This window comes from Piliocolobus tephrosceles, chromosome 10 (assembly GCF_002776525.5).
Source record: "Piliocolobus tephrosceles isolate RC106 chromosome 10, ASM277652v3, whole genome shotgun sequence".
Classification (NCBI taxonomy): domain Eukaryota; kingdom Metazoa; phylum Chordata; class Mammalia; order Primates; family Cercopithecidae; genus Piliocolobus; species Piliocolobus tephrosceles.
Genome location: NC_045443.1, coordinates 48,900,962 through 48,911,025, shown reverse-complemented (window position 1 = coordinate 48,911,025; position 10,064 = coordinate 48,900,962). Strand labels below are relative to the sequence as shown.

The 10,064-nt window shown below is 41.5% G+C and overlaps 1 protein-coding gene across 2 annotated transcripts in view; it reads right to left on the bottom strand.

The window, feature by feature from the left end:
• The window catches only part of SCN8A (sodium voltage-gated channel alpha subunit 8), a 213,384-nt gene that overhangs the window by 101,101 nt on the left and 102,219 nt on the right, over positions 1 to 10,064 (bottom strand). For both annotated transcript variants that reach the window (XM_023211079.2, XM_031936307.1), the window contains exons 7-9: positions 3,897 to 4,118; positions 2,175 to 2,238; positions 519 to 660 (exon numbers count right to left, since the gene is read on the bottom strand). In XM_023211079.2, coding sequence (XP_023066847.2) covers positions 519 to 660; positions 2,175 to 2,238; positions 3,897 to 4,118 — 428 coding nt within the window. The remainder of the gene's footprint in view (positions 1 to 518; positions 661 to 2,174; positions 2,239 to 3,896; positions 4,119 to 10,064) is intronic.

The window sequence follows — 10,064 nt, the reverse complement described above, 5'->3', positions numbered from 1 at the left end:
TAATCCCAGCACTTTGGGAGGCCACAGTGGGAGGGTCACTTGAGGCCAGAAGTTGCAAGACCAGCCTGGGAAACAGAGTGAAACCCCAACTTTCCAAAAAGTAGAAAGATTAGCCAGGTGTGGTGGTACATGCCTGAAGTACCTACCTCAAGAACAAAACAAAAGAAAACAAGCAAAAAAAAAATAAACCCTAAGCCCCAATTTTCAAAAGGAGATACGCTGCAGAGGATAAACAGTAGGAAGTAGACAGAGATAGCAGATTCTCAGGTCAGACAAGAGGCCGTCAAAGCTGTAAGAATCTACAGCTATACATGACTGAGCATTCAAGAAACAGGGATGAGAACTGAGAGAATTCACTTAATATCAAAAACCAGCTGACTGTGGAAACACAACAGTTAGATCTTGTATAATGTCTTTACTAAATGTCTCTCACACAGAATGTCTCCCACACAGAATGTCCCCAACCCCATATATGCTCATGCAAACTCTATGGCCAGAGGAAAAGAGGTATTACTCACCAATTGATACAAGTTTTCCCAATAGTCCTGGGTCATAAGGCGAAATAATGCCAAGAAGGCCCAGCTAAAAGTGTCAAAGCTTGTGTAACCATAGTTGGGGTTCCTTCCTGCTTTCATACACTGGTATCCCTCTGGGCATTGCCTAAAGAAAGAAAGGGAAGTTCAGGACTTTTAACATAATTCCACCAGCCATGACCTTGGAGATAATAAACAACCATTGATAGAGCCAGGACAACAAATTGGAAGAAAAAGAAGAAGGAAATAAGCAGCTAGCCAACTTCTGGGGACAGCCTAGGATCAGAATCACCTGGCATGTTCTTTAAAAATGCAGATTCCTGTGTCCTTACCCAAATCTAGGAATTAAAAGTTCTGGATATGGGATCTATGAATCTGCATTTTTAAGAGGTATGCCAGGTGATTCTTATGCATGCCAAAGTGTGAGAAGTACTGTTCTAGATTCATATCAATGTGCAATTCAATCAAATTTAACTTCGCTACTATCCCAAATGACAAACGGCTAGAAGTTCCTTTTTTTTTTTAGACAGAGTCTAGCTCTGTCGTCCAGGCTAGAGTGTCATGGCATGATCTTGGGTCACCGCAACCTCTGCCTCCTGGGTTCAAGCAATTCTCCTGCCTCAGCCTCCCGAGTAGCTGGGATTACAGGCGCTCACCACTACGCCCGGCTAATTTTTGTATTTTTAGTAGAGAGAGGGTTTCACTGTGTTGGTCTGGCTGGTCTCGAACTCCTGACCTCGTGGTCCGCCTGCCCTGGCCTCCCAAAGTGCTGGGATTACAAGCGTGAGCCACCGCTCCCGGCCAGAAGTTCCTCTTAATCGTTTCTGTTTTCTTTACACTCACTGTGACAACCTAAGTCATAATGGGGATTTCAGTTACCTCAGTTACACCATTTCTCCTGCTTTTAGATTCACCTCATATTTATTTCAATGTAATCTCTAGTAGTCTACTTTAATATAGAAATTAAATGGATTTCTAGACATTGTAGTCATGTTAAAACACCAATTCTTAGAGGACCAATATACTCTGAAAAATGACACTACCACCCTACATTTATAAAGCCCTCTGTTTACAAAGCACTTTCATGTAATGTAAGTGGATTCTTACAGTAACCCTGTGAGAAAGAGAGAGCATGGCTTATTAAATAAATCCATTTTATGGGTGAATAAAACCAAGGTTCAGATAAGTTAAATGGCTTGCCAAAGGTCTTAGAGCAGGAATTATCAGGATCAGGACTCAAATACAATGTTGCTACTCTTTTTCCTCCTCTATGCTGTCAGGTCAAGCATATTTTGGGTCATCCTTGGATCCATAACTATCACTTAGACGGTATCTTTACTCTCTATTGTAATATAGGATGAGAGGAGTCCCCAAGAGGCAGGTAAGCTATTTGGTGTTATTGATTCTATCCTTGGATTCTTTCATTTTGGCTTGAGACTACAAGCACAGTCACTTACTAGTGAAATGTCAACTTTAGGTGGACAAATGTGAAACAGAAAATCTATGCCAACCAATAGGTCAGATGCAATTGTAAGGTCTACTACTTGAGCACAGAGAAAAGTAAACATTTTGCCTATTTTGGCCCAACTAATAATAGGTACATTTTTAAGGAAAGAGAATCAAACTAGGTGAGCTACTTACCCAGCATCAGAACTGTTCCCACAGAGTAAAGGTTCCAGCATGCCAGGAACTGTGTAGAAATTTGCTAGAAAAGTTTGAAGAGGCAGGAAATGAACAGGCAGATTTAAATGAATGAGAGAATAAGGTTACATTGTTCTTTTTTTTTTTTTTTTGAGACTGAGTCTCGCTCTGTTGCCCAGGCTGGAGTGCAGTGACGCGATCTCGGCTCACTGCAAACTCTGCCTCCCAGGTTCACGCCATTCTCCTGCCTCAGTCTCCCGAGTAGCTGGGACTATAGGTGCCGCCACCAAGCCCGGCTGATTTTTTGTATTTTTAGTAGAGACGGGGTTTCACCGTGTTAGCTAGGATGGTCTCGATCTCCTGACCTCGTGATCCGCCCACCTCGACCTCCCAAAGTGCTGGGATTACAGGCGTGAGCCACCGTGCCCGGCCTACACTGTTCTTAACCAGCCCTAGCAGAAACAGTTATTGATTTTAGCTCATAAATCTTTTCCAACAGCTGTGGCCAGCTGATAAGAATTCTTTCCCATTAATGATTTTCTTATATATATTTACAAATTAAAAGTGCTACCCCAAAGTTCTTGATGCAATATAGTTTTCACAGATACCCAACTTCTACTCATACTTCTAATCTATATGCCAGATTCTGGTACTTGAATCAAAGAGGCCTAAAAGTAAGTTTTCTGAGTCCTACACTCCTTTATACCACTCTATTCTTCCATCCTTATAACTTGTCTTTATCAAAGATATTTTAGAGCTCATTGGTCACTAGATACTAGGTCCTATTTTAAATTACGAGGCATGTTTTCCTTTCCAGTGTATGTCCCTGAACTCTCCTTTGCAACATTTTCTTATGGATACTAAACTGACTTTATTTTCTCAGGAATGACTAATAGTGACATAGCTAACTTTTTTCATGAGTCTAAAGTATCACTACATCAAATTTTCCTTTGGTTCCTCAAATAAAATGATTAAAAACTCCTCAACTGCAATAGGATTGAATAGTGCCTTGGAGATCACCTGATTCCCTAGACTAGATTGACTGCGATAGTCTTAGTAGTATTAAGAAAACTTGAGTTCCATAGATACATTCTGGACTAAATGTGTAAATAGCCCAAGTAACTCAGCTAGGGAAAAAAATAACTTTTATCAAGCTTCTAAGCCTGAATTTCAAAGAAAAAGTTTAGGGGTACATGCGAAGACGGGAGAGAGGGCTGATGTTTGAGAGCTTCTGAATATAATCCTACCTTGAGGAAAGGAATAATTTCACAAGGCTAGTTCTAGTAGCACTGCCATTCCTTTCCAGCTCCAACTACTTTCTTTTTTTTCTTTTTTTTTTTTTTTGAGAGGGAGCTTTGCTCTTGTTGCCAACCCAGGCTGGAGTACAATGGCGTGATCTTGGCTCACTGCAACTTCCACCTCCCAGGTTCAAGCGATTCTCCTGCCTCAGCCTCCCAAGTAGCTGGGATTACAGGCATGTACCACCACGCCTCGCTAACTTTGTATTTTTAGTAGAGAGAGTGTTTCTCCATGTTGGTCAGGCTGATCTCAAACTCCCGATCTCAGGTGATCCGCCTGCCTCAGCCTCCTAAAGTGCTGGGATTACAGGTGTGAGCCACCGTGCCTGGCCTCCAACTACTTTTTTAAGCCTTGTGTAGCTTCTGACCACATGAACTAGGTACAGACTTTTCCTATTCCTCTTGCAGAGAAAAGGCCACCTACTTTTATTGTTGATATACTCTTCCCAATCAAAGCCTTTGGTGCCATTTTCAAGATAGCTCTCGTTGAAGTTTATGGGCCACACAACACACTTGTTTCGAAGGTTTCCCATGAACAGCTGCAGTCCGATCAAGGCAAACACACTCAGACAGAACACTGTCAGGATCATCACATCTGACAGTTTCTTCACAGACTGAATCAGGGCACCCACAATTGTCTTCAGGCCTGAGGAGACAGAATCCCCGGAATCAGAGGTACCTCAAAGCCCTCCCCACCTCCCCCAGCCTCCCTCTTAGCCACTGGCTGCTACTCCTCCCCACAGCACCACTCTTGAAATATGGCCACTTTATATTTATGCCGTGAGAATAATAATAGGTCAGCAAAATTGTCAGTATTCCAAAGTATCGATTTTTAAGTGAATACATCTTAAAAAGCAAAAGAAAGGTCCTTCTACCAACATGTGGCTCCTTTCTTCCTGGGAACACTTCCCCATCTCTGACTACTTTTTAGTTCCCCATATGAGCCCAGCTCTTACTTGCCTTAGGGCCTTCATACCTGCTGCTCTCTCGGCCTGGAATGCTCCCTGCTATATTATCTTGTCCTCTGTGCCTAAATCCTACTCATCCTCCAAGGCCCAGTTTAAATGTCAATTCTTCCAGAAAGCCTTCTCTGACTTTGCAACTCTTCTCCTTCCCCATTGTTACTAGTGTTTCAGTGCATCTTATCATTTCTTCTGTAGCATTTGTCATGGTTATAATTGATTTTTTTACATCTATCTTGTTCATAGCTGTGTCTATAGTGCCTAGCCCACAGTAGGTATTCAGTAAATATGTGTCAAAGAAACAAATGGAAAAATCAGGAATTGAGGAGGCCTCCAGGTTAGAAAGAAAACCACTGGGGGGAAGTTTAAAAGCCAATAATAAGTGAGAAGGTACAATAGTATTTTCCCAAGGATTCTGGAAATGCCAAGGTATTGAAAAGGTTATTATTAATCCAGTATTTATACTTTGTCTTTTTCCACTAAAAAATATACTTTTTCTGTATCACATATATTCCCTGCTTTCTACAATGATCTTTTTTCTGTCCTAAATTAAAAATAAAAACATAAAAAAATTAATTTGAAGTTTAAATGTAAGACATTGGCTCAAATGTAGACTGAAGGTGTATTTCTTAATTGGACAGGGAGAGATCAGTGATAGGAGAGACAGAAAAATATGATTGTAGGTTCATGTTTTTTGGGTCCAAATGAGTCTTTATGTGCCCAGATATCAGGCTATCCATAGGATACAGTCAACAAAGCACTGAGCACTCTTGGTAGCCAATGCAGCAGGATGAGCAAGAGGCAGGTGCTAAGCCTTGACACACAGGCCTCAGGAAGAATCTCATCCCTGCTCATTTCTGAAGGCAAGACCACTGAACTGAAATTCAAGGGAATCCTATTCCTGGCTTTGAAGGGTGTGGCTAGGTAGATAATCACTAATCTTAACTAAGTTATGCCACTTACTTGTCTAACCTATGCAATACGCCTTCTAACCTCTTAGAATCTCAGTTTTTTCATCTTTACAATAGGGAAAATTATAGTTGAGTATCATAGGGCTGCTGTGAGGATTAAGTGTGGTTCATATAAAACACTTGACAGAGCAGCTGGGCACAGTGGCTCACGCCTGTAATCCCAGCACTCTGGGAGGCCAAGGTAGGCGGATCACCTGAGGTCAGGAGTTCAAGACCAGCCTGGCCAACATGGTGAAACCCCATCTCTACTAAAAATATATTAAAAAAAAAAAATTAGCCAGGCACGGTGGCATACGCCTGTAATCCCAGCTACTGTGGGAGGCTAAGGCAGGAGAATCACTTGAACCCGGTGGCAGGGCAGAGGTTCCAGTGAGCCAAGATCACGCCACTGCACTCCAGCCTGGTCAACATAGCAAGACTCCATCTCAAAAACAAAACAAAAACAACAACAACAAAAAACTTGACAAAGCATTTAGTACGTAGCAAATGAGTCAAATGTTGACCATTATTGCCTGAACCTCAGTCTGCTCATCTGTAAAAATGGATTTACAATACCAACCTCATTGGGTTGTTGTTAGATTTAAATAGGTAATTTTTATAAAGTACCTAGTAAAGTGCCTGGCACATAGCTGGCACTCAATACTTGTTATCACTATTCTACTCCTCGTGGGGACATGTCCCTCCTCAAAGGGACATGATTGGGAAAATGGCAGTGCTCAGGGCTAACCTCATATAATGGTGATCTAATGGGTGGTACGGACATGATTCTTCTTTTGCTATATTTTGCAAGCAATCACCTAGACTTCTCTTTTTTTTTTTTTTTTTTTTTTGAGACGGAGTCTCGCTCTGTCGCCCAGGCTGGAGTGCAGTGGCCAGAACTCAGCTCGCTGCAAGCTCCACCTCCCGGGTTTTACACCATTCTCCTGCCTTAGCCTCCCGAGTAGCTGGGACTACAGGCACCCACCACCACGCCTGGCTAGTTTTTTGTATTTTTTTAGTAGAGACGGGGTTTCACCGTGTTAGCCAGGATGGTCTCGATCTCCTGACCTTGTGATCCGCCCGTCTCGGCCTCCCAAAGTGCTGGGAATACAGGCTTGAGCCACCGCGCCAGGCCTTCACCTAGACTTTTCAAAGTCGAACCCAATAGAATTTTCTGAGTCCAATAATAGAAATGAATGCTCTGCCTAGCACAGGACCTGTCAAAGGCAGGCACTTAATAAATTTTTATTGGGAGAGTAAATGAATGAGAAAGTTCTCTCCTCTTACACAAATATCTTAAAAGGGATCTAAGAGGAATTAAAGAAAAAAGAGCCAAGAGGTAGACTGCAGAGATGAAGTATGCAGAGTCTTGTGCTTTCTTAGAGTGAGCCTTCCATGGAGACTGTGGCCACAAAGGGATTATGAAGAGCTTGCTTAGGCTCCAGAAAACAAAGCATTTATAATCTGATTATTTTTCTCCTCACAGGGCTGTGCAGAAAGAACATCAGATAGGGAATCCGAAAGCTGGTATTCTGGCCCTGGCTCAGTCACTACTTACGACCTACTGTGTTTCAAACAAATTTAAGGTTACTTCTCAGAGTCTCATTTTCTCATCTACAGAACATGGATAAACACCCACTACAGAGCAGTGGGTAGTGGTGGAGAAGCTGAAGAATCTTATCTAAAAGTCTTTCAAAATAAGGCAGAGATGTTTATTTGTTTGAGATTAAGTAACTGAAATTTCAAACTATCTTTTAAACCTAAGGCCCTGGGAAATCATATCATAATCGCACAGCTAGGTAAGAAGGTACTGGTGGAAAAAAGTAGAAGGCAGCCATCAAGAAGTATGGAATTTATTTCCATTTAGTTGCTAAGGAACAGAGAAGTCCTCATTATATTTTGACTGGGTTGGAGCAGGTCTATATTGAGTCAACAATTCAATCCTAGGATTCTAAAATTATGCACGTTTACTGTTTTCAAATTCAAAGACTGATTTAAAAAAGAATACTTGAATGGGTCACTAAAAATGGTTGTAGAGTTTCTTTTCCTGGACTTTTTTATGAAGCATATACAGCCATCTCTCCAGACAATTCAGACAATCACCTTTCCAAACACTAGATGACTGTTAAAGGACTTTACCATTGCTATTTTACTGAATTGAGAAATGAGCTATAAGCTGTCCTTTGTATTAGTAACAAGAGTATAATATTATAAAATAGCCAAACCAATGAGTTTGTAAGTACATCATTTGAAAAGCATACAATTTTAGCATGAGTAGAATCTGATTTTCCTGGGCTGGGAAGTCTTTGACAGTTCCAGGCCCATATAAGTGGAAATTCTAGGCCATGAGCTCCAACTATCCCCTGTTCCTTAAGAATAAGCTCTCAGCAGCCATGTCTGTACAAGGTCACCTTCTCTCAATAGTTGCAGATGTCTGGATGGACAGCTGACCTAAATCCAGTTCCTTTCCTACAGGAATTTGGAACAGGATAAGAGACAGTTGAGTAATCTTTTCATGTAGTGGGAATGGTAATAAATAAATGTGGAAGCTAAGTGGTAGCCATATTCTGTCATTATATTAAGATGTGACTGAGAAGTAAACGAAGTTAGTATGCTGAGAGAGAGAAATGGACACATGGAGAGAAGAGAGGTGGAGACAAAGTACTTCCACATACTCATGGCTTTCTGGCTCTGCATTCTGGTTTCTACTGGCTTACCAGAAGCACAAGTGTATTCCAGCCCTTGGAGTCCCTGAATTATTCCTGTGTCCTGTTACTTGCAACCAGAGATGACCCCAACTAATCTGATATGCCAAGCCTGCATGGAATTTACTTTCCTGGAGATGGACCTAAATGCTCACAATCAGCTGGTTTAACATCTCTTCTCCATAAACCAGATGTTATTGCTGAAGAAATGTGTAAATATGAGTCAAGGAAGCTAAAAAGACACTTTTTCAAGCCTCAGCTTTGAAGTCTGGGGCTTAGATCATCTCACTGGTAAGTTAGCTTTCAAGATGTCTAAAGCAGAAGCTTAATTGGAAACGGTATTCAGCTGCTTATACTTCACAGAGTGTGAGATAAACAAATCTTAATTATGCAAGGATAATCACTAAATAACACTAACTACAGCCGTCTAAAAAGTTTACTCTCCAAGATTCCCATCCGGATCACCACGAGAAAATGAGAAAGCAAAGGAAAAAGAAGAAGAAAGGTGAATGTGGCTTCATGTTTTCAGGTAAAGGAAGGCACATGATCACACAGCAGTATTAAATATAAACAGTCACTGAACTATACATTGGTCTCAGCCAAGACACTTCTTCCTTCCATTAGGATAAATTGCAAATGGCCACATTTGCAGACATCAAGGCCAATTTATGGAGATGATACCATCAATTCATTTCCTAAGCTCAAGCTCTACAGTCTTGCCAGCTGTGACTGCCTGAAAGTGCTCCCTCATACCATCAACACCTGTCAATAAAGGCAAAAAGCCGTTAGTAGAATTCCTGACCCAACACAAGCCGAAATGTAGAATGCCACCATTCTGGCTATACAGAGACACTGTCTTTTCATTCTATTGGCTCACAACATCACATGCCAGAACAAGCAAGACACTGACTGGAAACCGATTATCCAAAACAGCAGAATGCTTCTTCAGAAGACTCCTACACAACAGAGTGTGCAACAGAAGCCACGTGGGGGCAAATTGGACAGTGAGAACTCTTGGAAAAGGCTAACATTAGCTTGCTTTGGTAAATGTGTCTGAGTAGAAACAGTTAATACATTTACTATAGGCCAAGAAAAGACAGCTGGATTCAATGTAGAGAATGGTCAGTGACAAGAGGGAAAGCTGGATAATTAAGGAATTTTGAGAAGCTGGTGAAGAATTCTACTCTACGTCCAAAGGTACCTCTGAACCTCTTGTCACCTTTCACAATGCCCAGGAATCCTCTGAACAAATGAACAATGCCTGCCTATGTGCTATGTTCAGAAAAATCAGTCAAGCATATTGGGGTCAAAATCTTCCACCACTGGACGTCCAGATTATAAATAAAGTTAATTTGTTGGGCACGGTGGCTCACGTTTGTAATCTCAGCACTTTGGGAGGCCAAGGCAGGTGGATCATCTGAGGTCAGGAGTTCAAGACCAGCCTAGCCAATGTGGTGAAACCCCATATCTACTAAAAATACAAAAATTAGCTGGGCGTGGTGGCGCATGCTTGTAATCCTAGCTACTCAGGAGGCTAAAGCAGGCGAATCGCTTGAGCCCAGGAAGTGGAGGTTGTAGTGAACTGAGATCTGGCCATTGCACTCCAGGCTGGGCAACAACAGCGAAACTTCGTCTCAAAAAATATATATGTATAAATAAAATAAATAAATAAAGTTAATTCATATTCCCTAGTTTGCAGCTCAGGTTGAGAAATTTAAGTGGTTTGAAGCAATGTGAGCTAATTCCCCTACAAAGTTAATATTGGAACAGGCCTCGGTAGCAGTAACAAGCAGTTCTCAACCCAGGGAAAGAACAACTGCCCTGTTCCCAGAGTCAGGCTTGGGTTCAGACAAAGTGTAGGAATAAAGTGGTGCTGTGTTGACTTTTCCTGCTGCAACTGCAATCCTTGCGATAATTATCTATCTATCTATCTATCTATCTATCTATCTATCTATCTATCTATCTATCTATCTAT